The 23,532-nt window shown below is 39.5% G+C and overlaps 1 protein-coding gene across 2 annotated transcripts in view; it reads left to right on the top strand.

Annotated features, from left to right (window-relative positions):
- TRIP11 (thyroid hormone receptor interactor 11) overlaps nt 1–23,532 on the top strand; it is a gene marked incomplete at both ends in the record, with an annotated part of 78,603 nt that overhangs the window by 41,835 nt on the left and 13,236 nt on the right. For both annotated transcript variants that reach the window (XM_080707345.1, XM_080707344.1), the window contains 5 exons: nt 840–980; nt 1,727–1,920; nt 10,497–10,660; nt 11,933–12,036; nt 17,517–17,616. In XM_080707345.1, coding sequence (XP_080563471.1) covers nt 840–980; nt 1,727–1,920; nt 10,497–10,660; nt 11,933–12,036; nt 17,517–17,616 — 703 coding nt within the window. The remainder of the gene's footprint in view (nt 1–839; nt 981–1,726; nt 1,921–10,496; nt 10,661–11,932; nt 12,037–17,516; nt 17,617–23,532) is intronic.

Here is a 23,532-nt window from a genome sequence, read left to right as displayed (position 1 = left end):
TACCTATGATCCCAGTACTTAAGAAGCCCAGGCAGGAGGATTACAGGTTTGAGACCAGCCTCAGCCATTTAGCAAGACCTCTGTTCAAAAGAGAAAAGGGTGTGTAGCTCTGATGCAGAATGCCCCTGGGTTCAATCCCCAGTACTAAAATAAAATAAAATAGGCTGCACACATAAAATGAATTCCCTTTCTCTTTTGCCAGATACTTGACACCATTACTTTCTCTAACAGGTCTGGGTGCCACTTATGGACACTTGTATGCATACACACACACACACAGGAAGAAACATTTCATTGGTGATTTGGGGGTCTATGAACACTGCTGTATAGAGGAAACTTGGAGAGATTTTTACTTTAGGAATTCTTTTGAAATATTTATAATAAACGTTTTCTTTTAGAATGCTTTTAGATTTGTAGAAAAGTTGCAAAGACAGCAGAGTTCTCATACACTCATACCTAACTTCCATTATTAGCAACATCTCAATAATAGTTAATAATAGTTAAAAAGATAGTAGAGTCCTCATGTACTCATATCTAGTTTCCTTTATTATTAACATCTTACTATAGTGCATTTGTTACCGCTAATGAATTGGTACTGAGGCATTACTGTTAACTAAATTCATACTTTATTTGAATTCTTTGCCAAGTGTCTTTTTCCTGTCTCAGATACCCCCTTTAGATGTCCTATCTCCTTAGGGTCCTCTAGATTGACAGATTCTCAGCCTTCTCTTGGATTTGTTGACTTTGACATGGTTAACTTTGTTTTTTAATTTATTATTTATTGAAGAAAATGTCTCTTTTAAAATGTATTTTTCTTTAAAGTTATTTCTTTCCAAAAGGGCAAGGCTGGGGAGTTAAATCAGCTTTTAAATGCAGTTGAATCAATGCAGGAGAAGACAGTTATGTTTCAACAGGAGAGAGATCAAGTCATGTTGGCTCTGAAACAAAAACAAATGGAAAACAGTGTCCTGCAGAATGAGGTATACTTTCACTTTAAAAGAACTGAGTCAAACCGCCAATTTAATAATTTCTAAGATAACTGGAAAGCCTACCAAGTAAAGTAAACTTATGTCATTGTTGATTTTTCTTAGTCTTCCTCTGATGTGCAAGAGTAGGATTTTGATATCCCAGGGTGCATTATATTTCAGTTTCAAAATTAAAAGCCATGGCATAGCTTAGATATTAAAAAAAATTCTCGCCCATAAAACAATGGCACCGGGCCTGGTGGTGGTGTGCACTTGTAATCCCAGGGAGGCTGAGACAGGAGGATCAGGGTTCAAGGACAGCCTCAGCTACTTAGTGAGGCCCTTTGCAACTCAATGAGACCCTGTTTTGAAATAAAGAATAAAAAATAGGCCTGCGAGTGTAGCTCAGAGATAGAATGTCCCTGGGTTCCACCCCCAATACTGCCAAAAGAAAAAAGAAAAAAGAAAAAAAAATGAGTTTACTGAAGAAGCAATCTGTCACAAAGAACCTAGTGCTTTTGTATAATTTCACTTTTTATTATAGCCACACCCAATGAAACCTTACAGTTTTTAATAAAGCTATTAAATGAATATTCAATATGATGTCAGGAAAATTTTTTCCTAGCATAAATACATCTTACAATATGAGACATTAGTGTACAATAATAAACTTCAATAATGGGAAAAAGATCTTATAAAGTGGTTTGTGGAGGCAAAGGGAAGAAACATTATTTAGAAAAAAATAAATGTCCTCTACCTAGGTTCAACACTTACGTGACAAAGAATTACGGTTAAACCAGGAGCTCGAGAGATTGCGTAACCATCTTATAGAAACAGAAGATTCTTATACCCGGGAAATTTTGACTGCAGAAGATAGAGAGGCTAAACTGAAAAAGAAAGTCACTGCACTGGAGGAAAAGCTAGTTTCATCCTCTAATGCAATGGAAAATGCAAGGTAATTTTTTCTTTTTTTCTTTGCATTAACTTTAGGCACTTCTGTAGACTGAGTACTTTCATATGTTAGCTTATTGTCTGTATTTTACATATGAAGAAACTGAGGGTAACGAGATTTAAAAACGTGCCCCAGGTCTCACACACGTGCGCACGTGCACACACACACACACACACACACACACACACACACACACACACACACACAGTGTATGTCCACACATTTTACACACTATTTGGTGACTGATATTCAAAATCTTTGCCTCTTCACTATCATTTTAGATTTGTCACTTGTCATCTTAGGAGAATAGTCTGAAATTCTGACTGATTTAATTGCCTTCGTTTAACTCCCAGAGACCTAATTTGTATGATTTTGTTTTTCATCAAATGATCTATAGTCGACCTAGGTGTGGGTGTTAGGCAGGCAGGAGTAAAGGAAACACCAAAATGAAGACAGGCCAGCATGAAGAAGAACGCTCGGTCAGTGCTCTTTTGAGTAATCACGTCTCTGCTTAAGAATTTTTAATTTTTTACTTCTCTTAATAAAAAGTTTTTATTCATTTTTTTTTTAAATTTTAATGATTTTATGATAAAATCACCATACTTTTCACTTCAGGAAAATCACACACACAAACCAAAGCAGTTCCCACCCACCCAAGATTTTTTTTTTTTTTTGATGCCTTGTTATACATTTGTATTTGTGTGTATATATCTTTGTTTCCTTTGTTTGCTTGTTTGTTTGTTTGTTTGTTTGTTTGTTTGGAGTACTGAAAATTGAACCCAGGGAAATTCTACTTCTGAGCTACACTCTTAGCTCTATTTTTTACTCTTTTTTTTTTTTTTTTTGGTGGTACTGGGGTTCCTGGAAGCCCTTCTACCTCCGGGCTACACTCCCAGACCTATTTTTACATTTTTATTTGGAAACAGGGTCTCCTAAACCAGCGCGCACGGCTGGCTTCGATCCTCCTGTCTCTGCCTCCCAAGTGCGGGGATTACAAGCGTGCGCCACCATGCCCGGCTTTACTCTTTATTTTTTGACACAGGGCCTCACTAAGTAGCTGGGGCTGAGCCTCCTGTCTCAGCCTCCCAAGTACTGGGATTATAACTTGTGCCACCATTTTTGCTGTAAATATCTTTTCTTTCTTTTTTTTTTTTAATTTGGTGGTACTGGGGATAGAACCCAAGGGCCTTCTACCTCCGGGCTACACTCCCAGACCTATTTTATATTTTATTTGGAAACAGGGTCTCTTAAGCCCACAAGGCTGGCTTCGAACCTGCGCCATCCTCCTGTCTCCACCTTCCAAGCCCGGGGATTACAAGCATGCACCACCACGCCTGGCTGTAAATATCTTTTTAAAAGCAAAAATAAGATTATACTTTTGTGTGTGTGTGGTGCTAGGGATGGAACCCAGAGGCTTTTTACCTTCAGGCTACACTCCCAGACTTATTTTCTATTTTATTTGGAAACAGGGTCTCATTAAGTTGCTGAGAGACTCACTAAGAGGCTGAGGCTGGCTTCGAACCTGTGAGATCCTCCTGTCTTAGCTTCTCAAGCACTGGGAAGCATATGTCACCATGCCTGGCTAAGATTGTACTATTAATGTTGTTTTGTAACCTTTTTCCATCCCTTGGTAACATGAGTGTCAGTATACATTAAGCCATGTATTTCTGTAATATCATTTTATGGCTACATACTGTACTGTTATTTGGATTTGTCATAATTCCTTTAACCCAGCCCTGCACATTTGTGATCCTAGTACTTAGGCTGAGACAGGAGGATCACAGGCTGGTGGCCAGCCTCAGCTACTTAGTGAGGCCCTCCACAATTTGGTGAGACCCTTTTTCAAAATAAAGTATAAAAAATAGGGCTGGGGGTATAGCTTAGAGGTAGAATGACCCTGGGTTCAATCCCTAGTATCACCAAAGAAGAAATTTTTTTTTTAGTCATTTATTGTTGAACTTTCAGTAGTTTCAACTTTTCAAAATCACCAAGGGTATTGTCATGATATCCCAAGACATGGACTTTTTTCTTGAGTACAGATTATTTTTTTAGTGTACATTTTGAGAAATGCAGCTTTGGATCGGTGCATTTTAAAGCTTTTGTGAGATTGTACTGCCGAATTGCTTTCTAGAACAACTGATGTCTTTTTTTATCCCATCAGTCTGATGGGCATTTCTCTGCTTGTCCTCTGACTATGGCGCAGGTACCGAATGGTGCAGGGAGATTGTAGACGCTTCCATCTGCAGAGAAGGCTGAAGGCAGTAGAGACAGCATTTCTTCCTTTTTTCTTTATGCTTTTATTGATGCATTATAGTCTCTCATAATGTAAATCATGTTGACAGTGACATACATGTACACAGATCTTAGTTCCCCCCATCTTTCCCTTTCCTTCCACTTCCACATCTCTCCCTTCCCCGTACAGATTGACATTGATATTTTCACATGTAGAGATTGACATTGGTATTTTCACATGTGTACACATAGCCGATGGTGGTAATTCCTTCAGTGAACCTCACTCTCCGCCCTCCCCTTCCCCTAGACCACCTCCCTGGCTGGCTCCATTAAGATTTCTTTTCCATTATCCTAGAGTCCCTCTGGTATCCCAATTAGTTCCTAGCTTATGGATATTAGAGAAACCATTACCCTTCATTCTTTGTGGCTATTCCCACTTATAGTTCTCCAGGTCCTTTCTTTTTCTTGCAAATGACATAGTTTTGTTCTTTATTACTGCGTATAATTCCATTGTGTGTATTTCCCATAACTTTGTATTGCATTCATCTGTTGATGGACACTTAGTTTGGTTCCATAATTTGGCTGTTATGAATTGTGCTGCTACAAACATGGGTATGCACATATTACTATAGTTCTTTGGTTGCAACCTCTTTGGAAAAGATATCCAGAAGTGTTGTAGCCAGATTATATGGTGGATCCATTTCCAGTTTCCTGAGGAATCTCCATGCTGATCTCCTTAGTGACTGAACTTGTTTGCAGTCCCACCAACAGTCTAGAAGAGTTTCAGTTCCCCCACATCCTTGCCAACATTTCAATTGTTTTGTGACTTCTTGATGATTGCCATTCTGGTTAGTGTTAGATGGAATCTCAACGTCATTCTCATTTGCATCTCCCTGATTTCTAATGATGTTGAACATCTTTTAAGTTCTTTGTATATTCTAGATACTAGTCCTCCATCAGAGGGTTAACTGGCAAAGATCTCCTATTCTGTAGACTTTCTCTTTAGACTCTTGGTTTCCGTTGATGAGCAGAAAGTTTTTAATTTAATGTCCCATTTATTAATTCTTATGTTAATTTACTGAATATTAGGGGTCTTGTTAAGGAAGTTTCTACCTATGCCTATATGTTGTAGTGTTGGACGTATGCCCTCCTCTAGTAGCTTTAAAGTCTCTAGTCTAATTTACAGCTCTTTGGCCCATCTCAGGTTGACTCCTGTGCAGGGTGATAGGTAAGGATTTAGTTCCATTTTCTACAACTGGATAACCAGTTTTCCCAACACCATTTGCTGAAAAGGCTGTCTTTTCTCCATTGTATGTGTCTGGCACCTTTGTCAAAAATCAGTTGGCTAGCTGGGTGTGGTGGCGCATGCTTATAATCTCCGCGCTTGGGAGGTGGAGACAGGAGGATCCCTCAGGTTCGAAGCCAGTTGCACTGGCTTAAGAGATCCTGTTTCCAAGTAAAGTATAAAAATAGGTCTGAGAGTATACCCCGGAGGTAGAAGGGTTTCCAGGAACCCAGTACCACCAAAAAAAAAAAAAAAAATCAGTTGGCTCTAAGTATGTAGATTCGTTTATGTATCTTTTATTCCGTTCCATTGGTCTGTATGGTTTTTTGTGCTAATACCATGTTGTTTTCATTCCTTTAGCTCTATAGTATAATTTGAATTCAGAAATTGTGATATCTCCTGTATTGTTCTTATTGCTGAGAAATTCTTTGACTATTCTGAGTCTTGTTTCTCCATATGAAATTTATGGCTTGATTTTTCTAGGTCTGTGAAGATTTTGATAGGGATTGCATTGACTCTGTAGATCATGTTTGATAGATTATGATAGAATGGCCAGTTTGATAATATTTATTCTGCCTATCCAAAAGCAAGTAAGATCTTTCCATCTTCTAAGATCTTCTTTAATTTTTTTCTTTAGTGTTTTATAATTTTCCTTGTAGAGGTCTTTATCTTCTTTGTAAAGCTTATTCCTAGGTATTTTATATGTTTTGAGGTTGTTGTGAATGGAATTATTTCCTGGATTTTAAATGGGTTTGGTTGGCATATAGAAAAGCTACTGATTATTTTTAAAGGTTGATTTTATATCTTGCTATTTTGCTGAATTTGTTAATCAGCACTAGTAGTCTTTTGGTTGAGTTTTTGGGTCTTCTGAGTATAGGATCAAGTCATCTACAAATAGAAATAATTTTGAATTTCTTTTTTTCTTTCTGTTGTTGTGGGGGTTTTTTTGTTGTTGATGTTGTTTTTGTTTTTTTTTTTTTTTTGGGTGGTACTGGGGTTCCGGGCTACACTCCCAGACCTATTTTATATTTTTTTATTTAGAAACAGGGTCTCTTAAAACAGTGTGGCTGGCTTTGAATCTGTGGGATCCTCTTGTCTCTGCCTCCCAAGCCCAGGGATTACAAGCGTGCGCCACCACGCCCGGCTATTTGACTTCCTTTAATATCCTTCTTTTGTCTTATTGTTCTGGCAGGAGTCTCAATGACTATATTGAAAAGGAATAGTGATAGTGGACATCCTTGTCTTGTCCTTGATTTTAAAAGGAATTCTTGGAGTTCCTCCACCCTGCTCAATATGATGTTGGCAGCTGGGTGTGGTGGGACACGCTTGTAATCTCAGCATTCAAGAGGCTGAGACAGGAGGATTGCACTTTGCAGACAGCCTCAGCTACTTAGTGAGACCCTTTGCAATTCAGTGAGACCCTGTTTATTTTATTTTTATTTTATTTTAATTTTTGGTAGTACTGGGGGTGGAACCCAGAGGCTTTCTACCTTCAGGCTATACTCCCAGACCTAGTTTATATTTTATTTGGAAACAGGGTCTCACTAAGTTGCTGAGAGTCTCACTAAGTAGGTGAGGCTGGCTTTGAACCTGTGCAATCCTCCTGTCTCAGCCTCCCAAGCTGGGATTACAAGCCTGCGCCACCACACCAGGCTGTGAGACCCTGTTTAAAAATAAAAATAAAAAATAGGGCTGGGGGTGTAGCTTGAAGGTAGAATGCCCTTGGATTTCATCCCTGGTACCAGAAAAAAGAAAAAAGATGTTGACTTTTAATTTATTGTATTTTGATTTTCTGCAGTACTTTTAATGTGAATGAGTGTTTGATTTTGTCAAATGCTTTTTCAGCATCTATTTTTTTTTACCTTAGTTCTAGTTATGTGGTGAGTAACATATATTGATTTTTGCATATGTTGAACCAGCCTTGCTTTCCTGGGATGAAAACAACTTGGTCAGGGTGTATAATTACTTTGATATGGTTTTGAATGTGTGTAACTAGTATTTTGTTTAGAATTTTTACATTTATGTTCATCTGTAATACTGGTCTGTAACTTTCTTTCCCGAGAGATCTTTATTTATTTATTTGTTTATCTGTTTATTTTGGTATTAAGGTGATACAAGTATTTTGTGTAGTTCTTCTATAAAGGTTTTGTAGAATTCAACTGGGAATCTATGGAGACCTGGGCTTTTCTTTGATAAAAGTTTTTTTTATTGCTGTTTCTATATATTGGTTGGTTTAGGTTTTCTATCTTCTTGGTTCAATTTAGGTAGATTGTATGTGTCTAGAAATCTTTTGATTTCTTCCATGTTTTCCAGTTTATTGGAATATAAATTTTCAAAGTAGTTTCTGATGATCCTCTAGACTTCCTCACTGTCTGTGGTGGTGATAGAGACATTTCTGAGGATGAGCCCTTCTACCTTACAGGGTATTTTACTGTACCTACTGATTCAAAAGGAAATTTTGTTTAATATGGCAGAAATACACAAACATCCTCAGGCTAAAACATATAACTATTAAAGCTTCCTTACCATTTTCAGACCATTATTTTCTCTAATTAAAATAGTTTCTGGTCTATATCCCTGTCATTTACTGTTCCTGATAACTTCAGAATAACTATCCTTATACGGAGCTATGATCTTGTTATTTCTTTCAAAATCCAATCTTGACTTTGTATTTGGTTCTATGCTGCCAACCACCGCAGCCTTCTAATATACTGTCATCCTCATCCAAGTCACTGGACTTGGCATCAGCTTCTCAGAGCTGCCACTCCTCCTCCTCCTCCTCCTCCTCCTCCTCCTCCTCCCCTCCCCCCCTCCTCCTTCTTCCTCCCCCTCCCCCTCCCCTCTCCTCCTCCTTCTTCCTTCTCCTCCTCCTTTTCCCCCTCCTCCTGCTCCTCCTCCTCTTCTCTTTCTCCCCCTTCTTTTCATATTTTCACTTGTACTTAAAGTGTGGGCCTGATCCCTTCCAATTTTTTTGTGAATCCCGCCTATTCTTCAGATGTCACTTTTTCTATGAAAGGTATTTTATTTAGTATCCTTCTTTCTTTTGTCCAAAAACAAGCCCTGTTGTGATTTTTCTTTTGAACTTGCATAGTACTTTATTTTAGCCTTTGATAAGGGAGTGTATTAGGATGTAGGTAATAATTGTCCTGTCTTATACTGTCTCCCACTAAATAAACTGTAAGTTCATTGGGGTATAGGAATGATACTCTTCATTTTGTACCTTTCCCACAGCATATATTACACATAGTTTAATAGATAATTCAGTAAATATTTGTGGTATGAGCAACTCAGTTCTATAAACCATATGATAGTGTTTTGAGCCCTTAATGGTAGCACCTGTTATTTATTAACTTAGTGAGGGCTGTCATAGCTCATTTTATCCTTAAAATCAGTGCTTGATTTGCAAGCAGGGCACCTAGGAACAGAGTTCAGGTCTTATCAATTTACAGTTCTTTCCACAAGAGGGTGCTATTGGATAAAGTGTCTTCAAAGTGAGTTGATCTTAAAAGAGTTTAATGAGTTGTTCTTGAATAAGAACTTTAACTGGATATTAAATATTCATGAAGACTGTTTCAGCATTTTAAATGTCATTATACATTAAAGGTGCACACCAGTGACATAATCCTGGAGAGGTGCTATATAAGTAAATCACTTAGGGATTGTTGGATGATTACTTGGGATGGAATAGGATTTATTATATTTAATGTAGGCAGAAAGAAAGATGATAGTCACCAGGCATGGTGGCGCACCCTTGTAATCCCAGCATTTGGGAGGCTAAGATAGGAGGATCGTGGTTCAAAGGCAGCCTCAGCTCCTACTTAGTGAGGCCCTTTGCAACTTAGTGAGACCCTGTTTCAAAAAATAAGGAATAAAAAATAGGGTTGAGGGTATAGCTTGGAGGTAGAATGCCCCTGGGTTCTATCCCAGTACCACAGAAAAGAGAAGAGAAGAGAAGAGAAGAGAAGGAAGGAAGGAAGGAAGGAAAGAAAGAAAGAAAGAAAGAAAGAAAGAAAGAAAGAAGGAAGGAAGGAAGGAAGGAAGGAAAGAAAGAAGATAGTAAAAGCTAAGTAATCAGAGCTGTTTGTCAGTGAGCCTTTGGAAGGTTGTGAATTTACCCTCATTGCAAGGGAGTATCATAGACTCCATTCCTTAAGTTGAAAGCTAAAAAAATGACTTTCAAAGGTCTCTTAGAATTTAAAATTGTATGATATATATTAGTATTCAGGCATAGTGGTGCATGCCTATAATTCCAGTACTTGATAGATTGAGACAGGAAGATTGCAGGTTTGAGGCCAACCTTAGCAACATAGTAAGATTCTTAGCAACATAGCAAGACCATGTCTCAAAACAAAATAAAGGGGCAGGGGGTGTAGCTCAGAAGTGAAATTCCCCTGGCTTCAATCCTCAGACACACACACACACACACACACACACACACGCACGCACGCACGCACGCACACACCTTATAAGAATTTTAGCCTGAAAATGTGAAAATGACAAGACAGTTTATAAATTTTCACTTTGCTGATGTTTCTTGTTTAACCTAGTTCTTAGTCTTTAAAAGAGCTGCCACTTATTCAAAACCACTTCCACAGGAAGGATGATTGAATTTATACAAATAAAGGACAGAGCTCTTCAAATTTCCTTGAAATCTAACTTGAATTTTATGCAGTAAAATAAACACATAAAAATCTTAAAGGTTAAATTCCTAGAGATAGGAAGTAGAGGTGGCCGCCAGGGAAAGAGGGGGTGTTATGTAATAGGGATAGAGTGTCAGTTTGGGAAGATGAAGAAAGCTCTTGAGATGGGCGGATGGAGGCGGTGATTACACACAGTATGAAGGTACTTGGTTCCTCTGAACCAAACACTTAAACATGGTTAAGTGGTGAATTTTAAGTTATATGTTACACTTTAAAAATATGGGGAAGACATTTCATCTTGTTAAAATATCTAAATCCTTCCGAAGCTATGGTTGAGTTTAATGCAGGAGGATATAGGGTGCGTGTTTCTTTGTTAAAGTATCTAAATAGCAGAAACAGTTTGACGTTCTTCTTGTTTGAAGTCATCAAGCAGTTGCGCAGGTGGAGTCTCTGCAGGAGCAGCTGAACGTGGTCTCCAAGCAGAGGGATGAGACTGCGCTGCAGCTCTCTGTTTCCCAGGAGCAAGTCAAGCAGTATGCCCTGTCGCTAGCCAACCTGCAGATGGTTCTAGAGCACTTCCAACAAGGTAAGGCGTGCGGTTGACCTTGCAGTGAAGAAAATGGTTCTTGGTAGTTTTGCCTTATTTACATGTTAATTTAGGTTAGGCTTGGGAGATCTTTGAAAGTTGATTCACTGTAGAAAGGAAAAGTAAGTAGCTATCAACAAGTTAATTATACTCCTTTTACAATAAAGACTAGAGAACATCAGTGATATTCAGTAGCTACTAAAAGTTATTTTTACTATATTACTACTAGTTAAGGAATTATAAGAGTAATAAGCTGGGCATGGTGGCACACGCTTGTGATCCCAGTATTTGGGAGGCTGAGACAGGAGGAGTACAGGCTTGTGGCCAGCCTCAGCTACTTAGTGAGGTCCTCTGCAACTTAGTGAGACCCTGTTTCAAAATAAAGAATAAAAAATAGGACTGGGGGTAAAGTTCAGAGATAGAATGCCCCTGGGTTTAATTCCCCAGTACCACAAAGAAAAAAAAAGTAATATAAAGAAGGATAATCAGGTGTAAAGAGGGGAATATAAAGAAGAAAGCAATAAACACATAGAAAAGGTTTTGAAGTACAGGTTGGAGGTTGAACCCTCTTCAGAATATTGATCATTAGTAATTACTATCCTTTGAAATACTGGTTAGCTTCTTCTTAACTATCATTTGTATTTTATGATAACTATATTTTCTAGTTTTCAAGGTAGAAAATACTCTTTTGAGAGGTACAGTAAAAGTGGTTAGAGCAGTCTTACCCTAAGAACCAAACATGTTTTTTCACATTCTACCCCCCACCCTTATACTTACTGCTTAGAGCATTCACCCACCTACCCGTTTATTTTTTATTCTAAATGCAATAATTATTGACTTCTAGCTGATGGAGGGCAGGGGATGTGAGGATAATGAGGTGAATAACAGGGGGTTATAGTTTTGTCCTATGCAGAATTAAATTTGTGCCTGAGTGTCCCTTCAGGATTTGAAATCTTGAATTTTAAACATAAGAACTCTGTAGGTCTACTTCACAGTAAATGCAATTGTTAGAGCGCATGTGCATACAGAATGGTATGGTACTGCGGCTGCTCAGAAAGCAGAGCTAACGAGGGAGGATTTGGGTGGATTTATGAAGGGAGAGAAGAATCTGCAGGGTAGACAAGATGGAGAACACTTTAGGCAGGGAAAAGTGATCTCGTTTTTCTTGTTGAGATATTTGAATTGTTTTTGATAAAATTATTAAAATCGTGGTTTACGATTCCAGTTTTATCACACAGTTGCAAAATATTAATACAAATTTTTTCTCTTTAGAGGAAAAAGCTATGTATTCTACTGAATTAGAAAAGCAAAGGCAACACATCTCTGAATGGAAGATAAAAGCAGAAAATCTGGAAGAAAAAGTGTTATCGTTACAGGTAGGCCCAAACAGGGCTCTCTTGTCAATTTTACTATTCACGATGTCACTGCTTGTCAGCTCTTGTGGAAATGATCTCCTAAATCATTCATTCAGCAAGCATTGTCTGAGTGGCTGCTTTTCATCCCACTCTGCTGGAGTGGAGAACAGTGAACAAGATCCTCAAGATGTCCCTCGGGTGACTTAAAACTTAGACTAGCTAGGGCAAGTATGAGATGAAAGAGCATTTAATTATTGGGATATTTTAGGATCTCTGGAAATAACAACAGATTGACCTACAATTTCAGCTTTATTTTTTCTCTTTTTTTGTGTATGTGTTTTAGTTTGTTTTTGATACTAGGAATTGAACTCAGGGCATTCTACCTCTGAGCTACACACCCAGCCCTTTTTATTTTTTATTTTGGAAAAGGGTCTTGCTAAATTGCTGGGGCTGGCCTTGAACCTGCAATCCTCTTGACTCTTTCCCAAGTACTAGGTTTACAGGCATGTGCCACCGTATGTGGCTTTTAATTTTTCTTCTTAGGCAAAATATATTGGCTACTATATTTCATATGAAATCAAATAATGTATATTATTCTTTTATTTTTTATTTATTTATTGGTGGTACTGGGGATGTAACCCAGAGGCCTTCTACCTCCGGGCTACAACCCCAAGACCTTTTTATTTATTGTTATTTTTTAATTTGGAAACAGGGTCTTGCTAAGTTGCTGAGAGCCTTACTAAATAGCTGAGACTGGCTTTGAACCTGCCTGATCCTCCTGTCTCAGCCTCCCAAGCACGGGAATTACAAGCGTGCGCCACCACACCTGGCGTATATTATCCAGTTAGATCATTTTCTTTAAAAAATTTTTTACCTTATCATTATGCTATATTACATACATAAAAAAATTGCATACAGGGTATAAATAGAATGAACCCCTACTCAGAGAGACATGGTACCAAAGTGACTTGCTCTTAGATTTTGGAGAGACTTTGCTAAGTCATAAGTGCATCTGCAGGAGCCAGTGGGAAGCAGTGGGATTCATGTGCCTGGTATTGGTGTTGAACATGCCATTTAGGGATGTTCACGTCCCAAGTAATCAGGTAACATATTTGCTACAAAATTTTTAAACTTTTTATTAAATGACTGCAAAAAAGTTTAGTTAATCTGTATAAAATATAATAATAGCAATTCAGCAAATACCCACATACTGACCAGGCAGTATAAGAAATAGATGTCATCTCTTGAAATTCCTTATATACCCCTCCACATTACATCTCCTTCTTTCCACTTCTTTATATAAACCAGTATTCTAATTTATTTACCCATTTTACTGATAAAGAACTTTTTTTGTGTTGGGGGGGGGGTCTGCGGATGGAGCCCGGGGGCATTTGACCTCCGAGCTACACCCCCTGCCCGGGTTTTTTTTATTCTTTATTTTGAAACAGGGTCTCACTAAGTTGCGGAGGCCTCAATAAGTGGCTGAGGCTGTCCGCGAACCGCGATCCTCCGGTCTCAGCCTCCCGAATGCTGGGATTACAAGCGTGCGCCACCACGCCCGGCAATAAAGGACATTTTAGATATATTTTATACAAATAATGTTATTATGTACTTCCTTGTTTATTATCTCCTGGTACACACATACACAAGTTTCTTTCAAACATATATTTTTCTTGGAATTGCTGGGTTTTAGAATATATTCAGGCAACTCTGACTTTATAGGAGGATGGCATGTTGTTTTCTAACCGGTTATTCCTACCAGTAATGCATATAAGAGTTCTCCTTCTATATTCTTGTTAATACTTTACATTATCGGCTTTTTAAGTTTTTACCAAATTTGTAGGTGGGAAGACATCTTGGTTGTTTTGTGTTTCTGTTACAAAATACCACAGTCTTAGTAATTCATAGCAGAAAGTGCTAATGGTTTGGGAGCTGGGAGGTCCAACATTTAGGGATAGAATCTGAAGAGGGTCTCCTCGCTGCACCCATCTCATGGCAGAAGGGAAAGAGCGAGGGGTGGGGGGAGAGCGCACGCGTGAGCAAAAGAGCTGAGTTAGGAGGGTCCCACTTCTGCAATGAGACATTAATCCATTCACAAAGCTCAGACGCCCCAAACACCTCCCGGTAGGCCTGTCTCCCAACACCACCACACTAGGGTTCAGGAACTTTGGAGGATACATTCAAATCATAGCAGAAGGATTTATCAGTATTAATTTGCATTTTCCTCATTACTAATAAAGCCCAGCATCTTTTATTATACTTATTGACTATGCAGGTTTATGCATGGGTTTATTAGTACATTTTAAAAGATGGATTTTACTAAACTGACACTGCTAGCAGCTATATCCAGTGGTTCTAGAAAATTTTATCTGTTATACCGCTAGCATGGTGTACACATCTTCTTTTAAAAACTAGCTTGTACTTGGGAGGCTGAGACAGGAGGATCCGGGTTCATTGCCAGCCTCAGCTACTTAGGCCCTCGCAGCTTAGTGAGACCCTGTTTCAAAATAAAGAATAAAACTGGGCTGTGATGTAGCTCAGAGGTAATATGCCCCTGGGTTCAATCTTTAGTACCACACACAAACAAAAAAAGCTAGCTTTTTTTTTTTTTTTTTTTTTTTTTCCGGTACTGGGGACAGAGCCAGGGACATTTTACCGCCAAGCTACACCCCCAGCCCTATTTATTGTTTATTTTTTATTTTGAAACAGGGTCTCACTGAGTTTCAAAGGACCTCACTAAGTAGCTGAGGTTGGCTGTGAACCCGAATCTTCCTGTCTTAACCTCCCAAATGCTGGGATTACAAGCATGTGCCACCACACCCAGCTTTTTTTTTTTTTTTTTAATGTAATTAGAAAAAAAACAAAATAAGCCAGGAAACTGTGAGGGAATTAGTAAAGATAAAACCTGAAATTAGTGAAATAAACCAAAATAATAGAAAGTATAGCTGGGCGTGGTGGCGCACGCTTGTAATCCCTGCGCTTGGGAGGCTGAGACAGGAGGATCGCGCAGGTTCGAAGCCAGCCTCTTCTGTCTTAAGAGACCCTGTTTCCAAATGAAATATAAAATAGGCCTGGGAGTGTAGCCTGGAGGTAGAAGGCCCCTGGGTTCCATCCCCAGAACCACCAAAAAAAAAAGTATAACAAAATGTAAATGCTGATGTTCAAAGAGCTTTTGAGTAGTTTTAAGGGCTACTAATTCTATAAACTAATCATTGCAAGGCTAAAATCATTCAAGTTTGTCTAAATAGTCTTTATACTAAATTAAGTTTTACAGATTTAAGCTGATGTGTTAAATTTTTTGTTTGTTTGCTTTAATCCCTCTGTATCAGTCAGGGTTCAGCCCCAAGAAGTGGCACCTGTGTGTGTGTGCGTGTGTGTGTGTGCGTGTTATGTACATATGTAAATGTACATGCCTTATATATGGATGTAGACATTTGTGGTGTGTTACAAGGAGCTGGCTCAGCGTGTCTGAAGATTGTAGAGCTGGCAGCCAAGGTGGGAAGACCTCGTCACAGGCAGGCTGGCACTCTGGCCTTGGCCAGAGCTCTGGTCCACAGGCAGCTAGGAAAGCCACCAGCAGGGTGGGACTTAGTGGGCATAGGCTGAAACTGCTGTCCAAACAAGAACTTTTTGTCTTATATTAGGAAGCATAATCCTTGCTTTTAAGCAATTCTGACTTGTTCAGAGGCCCACACGGATTCTCTAGGATAACAGGCTTCCGCACATTCAGCTGATTAAGGGCCCGCAATACATTTGCAAAATACCTTCACAGCAGCATCTAGATTATACATGAATAGCTGAGGACCATACACTATTCAAGATAATGTGTCAGAAAAGATATCACCCTGACTGCTGAATACTTAACCTGAAATTTACATGGGTAAATTCTCCAAAATGGTCAAGAAAATTGTGGAAAAAGAATAACAATAAGGAGAGACTTGCCTACTGGGTATCTAATGCAGTTAACCCATACATATCAACTAGGAGAACTCAGAGAGAGGGCCCAGGTTATACTTAAAAATCTTAAACATGGAGGAAAAGGATAAATTTTCCACTAAATGGTGCTGGCAAACTATCCATATGGGAGAAAATAAAATTGGACTCCATCCTTCCATCCTTCTTTCCTTTTTTTTTTTTTTTTTTTTTTTGTATTGAGAATTTAACCCAGAGGCACGCTACTACTGAGCTACGTCCTCAGCCCTGTGGTGGTTGTTATATTGTTACTAATTTGGAACAGCATCTTCCTTAGTTGTTCAGGCTGGCCTTGAACTTGAAATCCTCTTGCCTCCTGAGTACCTGGGATTGGGTGGGTACCACTGTGCCTGCCAGACTTCATCTTACCATCATATACCAAAATAAATGCCAATTGTATTATTACAGGAGAAGTACTGGGAATACTACTATTCCATAGTACTATTCCAGGCATAGTACATATCTGGGAATATGTTTTATTATTACAGCAACCAAATGGCTCTTCTGTGAATAGCAAAGTAGGACATGTTTGACTATATGTAGTATAAAATTTTAATTAATTTATTTATTATTTGTGGGGGGATACTGGGGATTGAACCCAGGGGCATTCTACCTCTCAGCTACACCCCCAGCCCTATTTTGTTTTCATTTTGAACCAGGGTCTCACTAGGTTGATGAGAGTCTCACTACTTGCTGAGGCTGTCCTCAAACCTGTGAACCTCCAGTCTCAGCCTCTCAAGTACTAGGATCACAGGTGTGTTCCACCATGTCCGGCTATAAAGATATTTAGATGGCAAAAGGTAGTCTAGTCATTCTACAAATGGCAGGTTTCATAAACAGTGCTTGTGCGGCACACATGACAAAGGTTTGCTATCTACTCTACAAGGTAGTCTTACAACTTGATGAGGGAGGCAGCTCCGCAGAAGCACATAGGCAGTGGATGTACGTGGGTTTTCGGCCCACCCACCTAGCCTATAAACAGGAAAAATAAACCTCCAGTGCAGTAGTAGAGATAAAAAGACTAGAAAGCAAGAGCATTTGCTGCTGTGTTTCTTTCTCTTTTGGGGGTACTGGGGTTGGACCCAGAGGTATTCTACTTTCATGCCACACCCCCGGCCCTTTTTATTTTTTGTTTTGAAACAAGGTTTTGCTAAGTTGCTGAGCCTGGCTTGGAACCTGTGATCTTGTCTGGGCCTCCCAGTACTGGAATTACAGGTGTGCACCACCACACTTGGCTTGTTGCTATATTTCACGACTTTGTATTTTTGTAGTTTTATATCTTCTTATTGTTACCCTTTTTTTTACTTCTGTTACCATGTCGTCTTTTAGTGTGTCTTGTTATTTAGTTTCTTTAAGAAAGGCAGTGTTGTATTGTGAGAGTATAGATACTATCTTTGTTAATTACAAGTTGTGGTGATCTTGCCCGAGGCCACCACAAGATGCAAAACTTTTATTCTACAATGTCTCCTAGCCTGATGGTTTGTAGAACGTTTTTGCAAACAGCTTTTTAATAAACTTTCCTCCCTCAGGAACGCTTGGATGAAGCAAACGCTGCATTGGATTCAGCATCGAGGCTTACAGAACACTTAGATCTAAAGGAAGAACAGATTGAAGAACTTAAAAAGCAGAGTAGGTTTTTCCTTTCCTTCGTTCTCCCCAGCAGTCCTTGTTGAATCGGTGCAGCCTTCTGCCGTGCACTGGCACAGTGGAGTGGCACCGGCTTCAGTAAGAGGCTGGCTTCCTCTCCGTCCCCTGTCACTGGCTGGCTTCGGCTTGAGCCCGATCGTGTGCAAGCAGAGTCATGGGCGGCCCTGGCCATCCATCTGCTCCCCTGGATGTGGACACAGTGCTGTCTTATTGGTGGTTCCTATTGGTCATCTAGGGAGTTGATTTGACCGATCCAGATATTTATGATTATGACTTTTCCCTGATCAGTTCATATGCGTCCAGTTAAAGCCATCTGATCTGTTAGAGCAGTATGCTCAAGTAATTTTGTGAAATGATAACTAGATCCTTATGATTGTGGATGGGCTTTACACACATCTCGCTTTCTCTCAGTTTCTTTTTTTTGTATCTCATAAGCCCTGTCCACTCTCCAAGATGAGCCCATGGTTAGCATTATCAGTCAAGCCTCAGAATCTCCGGGGCTTTACAGTGCTTTGTTGGACCTAACAGCTGACAGTGATAGCATGTCCTCAATTAACCTCTGACTCGGGGCTCTCCAGGAAGTTGAGGCTGGTCAAGGATGGGTGTAGGAAGTAATGATTCAGGGTATTAAGGAAAGTGCTCATGGAGCCTAGCGAAGAAGTGCATCGACTTTAGGTGTTTATGTCAGCATAGCAGAAATAAGGCACGCACTTGAGGAGTTAGTTACACCATCTGGCATAAAATATAGTTTGTTGTTATTGTGGTACTAGGAGTTGAACCCAGGATATTCTACCTCTGAGCTACACTCCCAACCCCCTTTTTACAGTGTTAATTATATGGTGCTGGGGATTGAACCCAGGTCCTCACGCATGCTAGGCAAGCACTCTACCCCTGAGCAACATCTCCATCCTAAAATAGGAAGTAGAAACACGCAAAAATAGGAGGAGGTAGAACAGCAGAGATGCTGTCAGCACAGGAACAGTGACTTAGACACTGAGCCAAGGGCAGAGGCCGCCCTGACGCCAGCGCAGGGCCTGAGCGCAGCAGGAGCTGGGAGTGGGGCAGCCTCGGGAATGCAGAGCAGTGAGCTCCGTGAGAGGGAGCTGGCCTCGGCCATTGAATTTGACTCAGACTGTTGCCCAGCTGAACATTCTTTCCTTTGCAAGGATTGGCCAGCCTGGGAACTTTGAATCTAGGGGAGGGCTTGAAGTGGGCAGCAAGCAACAGCGTGTCTGAGAGCGCCTGTCATAACTATTTGCTATACGTAGGCTGTACTAGTCAGTCATCTTTCATTTCACTTGCCATTCATAACAACTCTAAAGTAAGGTCTTAGTTCTGTTTTTTAAGTTAAAGAAACTGCTTGGAACTCTGATCTCTTTACTCCCCCCCCCCCCCCAGTATTGGGGATGGGACCCAGGGGCAGTACCTCTGAGCTACACCCCCAGCCCTATTTTTTTATTCTTTATTTTGAAACAGGGTCTCACCAAGTTGCAAAAGGCCTCACTAAGTAGCTGAGGCTGTCCGTGAACCACAATCCTCCGGTCTCAGCCTCCCGAATGCTGGGATTACAAGCGTGCGCCACCACGCCCAGCTTGATCTCTTTACCTTTGACCAAAATTCTTTCTTTCAACATTGTTATATTCCTGTAAAAAAAAAAAAAAAAAGTTATCTTTTGACTTTTGTTCTGAATAGCTTCCTCTCCCTTGAAGAGGCGATGTCCCTTGTATTGTACACTCACTTTTGAAATGGCTGCCTTTATCAAGAGGCAGCATTTATTGGGAAAACCATCTGGTTAGATGGAAGGCCAGTGCAGCTACAGCGTTATTTGAAGACATAAGGCGATCCAGCGTGTGCACCCTGATCTCTTAAAGGGTTACTTGAAGAATTCATATCTTTGGGCTGGGTTAGTCTAATGGAGGTTTAAAAAATGAGTTCTGAGCCAGGTGTGGTGGCGAATGCTTATAATCCTAGTACTTGGGAGGCTGAGACAAGAGGATAGCAGATTCAGAGTCAGCCCCAGCAACTTAGCAAGCCCTTTCACAACATAGTGAGGCCCTGTTTCTAAATAAGAAATAAAACCAGGCTAGGGTGTAGCTCAGAGGTATAATGCCTCAATACCCCTCCCCCCCCCACATACACACACACAAACCGGTAAGTTCTGAATCAACTCCTTGTCTGTTACCACCCAGGGCTATATGCTGTTACCTAAGCCACGTCCCCTTTTAGACATTTGCCTGAGTCATTTCTACTGGATGACGGTAAGATAAAAACTTCCATGACTTATAGTTGATACTGAGTACCTCTAGTATTTAGTACTTATTCAGGCACGTATTTAAACTCCTAGTAGTAAAATATTTTCAAATTTTCTTTATTCTATCTGGTTAGACTTGCCCCTAGGTTCCTATTCATGTAAAAAATTATAATTTGTTGGGCATAGTGGCACAAACCTGTAATCTCAGCTACTGAGGAGGTCCTGAGCCAGGAGAATCACAAGTTCAAGGCCAGCCTTGGCGACCTTGCCTCAAAAAAAAAATTAAAAGGCCCATGAATGTAACTCAGTGGTAAAACAATCATGGGTCCAATCTCCAGAATGGGGGAAAAGTTACAATTCATATTCATATCCGTGTATAGGAGCTTTGAACTCATTTTGTGAAGTCAAAATTTACAGAAAAAACTGTAATGAAAGCTGTGCATCTGGTATTTGACAAGGTCGGCAGGGAGCAGTGCTGCAGCGATAGGCAGAATAAAGAGGCAGTTGGCTCTGTCTTTAATTTCTTTTCTTTTCCTCTTTCATAAGTGTGTATTTGATACAGAGTGAATCCAGGGCCTTGTGCGTGTTAGCAAGCGCTCTCTCACTGAGCTATATCCCCAGCCCTTTAAGTTGCTCTTGTCTTTGACAGCCCTCTTAACAATCCATAATAATCTATTTTCTTATATTGTCTAATTGTTTAATACTACTCTTATATCTCTGTGATTTTATTCTCTCAAAACTATATTCTTGATTTGATCATATAAATAACCTATGATTGGTTTACTCATTTCAAAAAGCATCATTGTATATTTTCTTTCATAAATCATTAAGTACTTTAAATGTTGATTGATGTTGTAATACTGTACTTTATTTTTAACACAAAACTTGGCCAGACAGTGAAAATTTTTGCCAGGAGAAACAATTTTGAAAAAGACAGATTGGTTTTTGTTGCGAGAAAGTGCATAGATATGTGAATTGTAGAGGCAAAGTATTGTTTACGTCTAAGCATCTGTAGACTAAAGATTAGTTGATATGCCATGTCAACATTTGAACAATATTAGGAAACGCATTTTAAAGAGTGGCATTTTACTCAGAGTGGCTGATTGTGTCATTGCTCTCCGAGATGAAGTGATTTCATCTGGCCAAACATATGCAAAGAGAGCTTAGAGACAGTGTTGGTGATTTCAGCCCGTACTAGTTTATACTTACCACTCCCGTGGATGTGCAGCGTGGTGACGCAGCACGGGTATGTATGAAAATACAAGCCTTGATTGAAAAATGAAGATACACGCCTTACTAGGATGTACGTAACTAGTGAGAACCAGCAGCTTTGTTTTGTGTTGGGTGCTGTGTGGACTAGTAGGTAAGATCCTTTTTGCAAGAAGCAAAGGAAATGACCTACAGCATAGAAACACCATAATTAGGACTCTTAAGGAGCCAGAGACAGTGAATATTTTGTGCCTCTAGAACCCTATTCAGGGTCAGGTGGCATTCTGTGGAGGATGAAACTTGAGAGCTTTAAAGCCCTGGTAGGAGTTTGCCTGGAAAGTACATGAATTATTTAAAGCTAAGGACTGTTTAAATCTAATTTACACACTACACCCCTATCCTGCTCCAGGAAAAATGAAAAAAAGCCATAGGATCCTGTAGGTGCTATATTTTAATAGATAATGTTGCTGATAAAAGCATTGCTAAGTCAGCCGGGCGTCGTGGCGCACGCATGTGATCCCAGCATTCAGGAGGCTGAGACCAGAGGATCACGGTTCCCGGACAGCCTCAGCTACTTAGTGAGGCCCTCCACAACCTAGTGAGACCCTGTGTTAGAATTAAAAATAAAATAAAGAATAAAACTAAAGAATAAAAAATAGGGCTGGGGGTGTAGCTCGGAGGTAGAATGCCCCTGGGTTCCATCCCAAGTACCGCAGAAAAAAAAACAAACATTTTTTTCTCTCTTTCAGAAATTATCCTTTCAATAATTTTACCTGAAAGTATTCTTTTTTGATGTAGTTTCAAAGGCATTTGATGTATTGGACTATATTTTATTGTTTTTTTAAACTCAATATAGTTGTCGTCCATGAAGCAGATAGGACATTGTCTCTCATTATTCTGAGTTGGAGTTCAGAATTTCCATGAATTGTTACTGATGAGAAAATACAGACCTGTGTAAACCTAGACTCTCACTGAACCATTAAAAGATATGTTATCGTGCTGTATATGTACACATTTTTCTTCATTCACTTCTGCCATCGTCCTAGAGATAAAATCCTGCTTACATGAAAAGGACTGGATAAGCTGAAAGAGGAAGCACAAGGTAGTTCTCATTTCAGTAACTATTATTTAAAAGAGTGGTGAATTTTATGGTACACAAAGAAAAAAGGCTTTTTTTTACAAGCAATACAAATTTTGTTGTAGCATTAGAAAAATCTGTGATCGGTCTGCCAGCATATACCTGTATTTTAAAAGACTCCATAACTGTTCCTTAAAGAACGATTAGTGGCTATTTTTAGAAAGCCTGTGAGTTAAGAATGGAAAATTTCCTTAGACTATTTTTTAAAAATAAAATTAAGCCAGACATGGAGGCGCACGCTTGTAATCCCCGCGCTTGGGAGGCTGAGACAGGAGGATCGCACAGGTTCCAAGCCAGCCGCAGCTACTTAGTAAGGCTCTCAGCAACTTAGTGAGACTCTGTTTCCAAATAAAATACAAAATAGGTCTGAAAGTATAGCCTGGAGGTAGAAAGCCTCTGGGTTCCACCCCCAGTACCACCAAAAAAATAATAATAATAATAATAAAATTTAGAAGAATGTATAAGACGAGTCCTAGTAAGACTTGCCATCGTATGAAGCATACAAACATGTTTTAAAACTACAGATGTAAAGCTTAAGGTGATTTTCATGGAACTGCCTTTATGGTACTGCATGGTAGAGTTTTTATTTTAAATAAAGACAATCCATTTTCTAGGACATGATTTATACAAGAAAACATATAATGTCCTGTTGAACATAGGCCAAATACATTCCCAGACGCTTTGTTACCCAAACCTTTTGTGGGATTTCTTTATAGATGTTTTTGGCAGAAGTGGTGATTTTAGAGGAAACATATAAGAAGTACCAGATGCAGTTTTCTGAACTGCCATAAATGGTTAAAAAGTTACTTGTGATGATATAAACATCTGGGCATACTAGTCAGTGCCAAAACCTGAATTTAAAAGCATATGTTAATTAAGTAAATAATTAAGCTCTTCTCAACTTAATGATTACATTTTAATATGTTTGCCTAATATATCTAAACTGAACAGTTGTAGAAATTGCAGTTTTTTAAAAAAAAATTTCTCCAAGTATAAAGGAAAGAGTAAATTGAGAATGTTTTGAGTTAGCCTTCTGTGTGCTTTCCCTCCCTTCTGTAAGTATGAATGAATACTTGAGGAAATAAATCACCTGTTCTTTTCACCACTCCTGAATATTGTCCCATCATAGAGAAGAATCGTTCGTCCTTATCTGTCAAGGACTCATCGTTTGGCTGCTGTGTACACACGCTGCAAGACGCACTGGAGTCACAAAGGCAGGAACAGAGGCATATTTCAGGAAATCTACAGTCAGGCAGGAAGGGAAGACCACGCGAGAGCGCGGACATGCGACAAGTGGTTT

The sequence above is a fragment of the Muscardinus avellanarius genome (assembly GCF_963383645.1).
Source record: "Muscardinus avellanarius genome assembly, chromosome: 12".
Classification (NCBI taxonomy): Eukaryota; Metazoa; Chordata; class Mammalia; order Rodentia; family Gliridae; genus Muscardinus; species Muscardinus avellanarius.
This window is presented reverse-complemented; position numbering and strand designations above follow the sequence as displayed.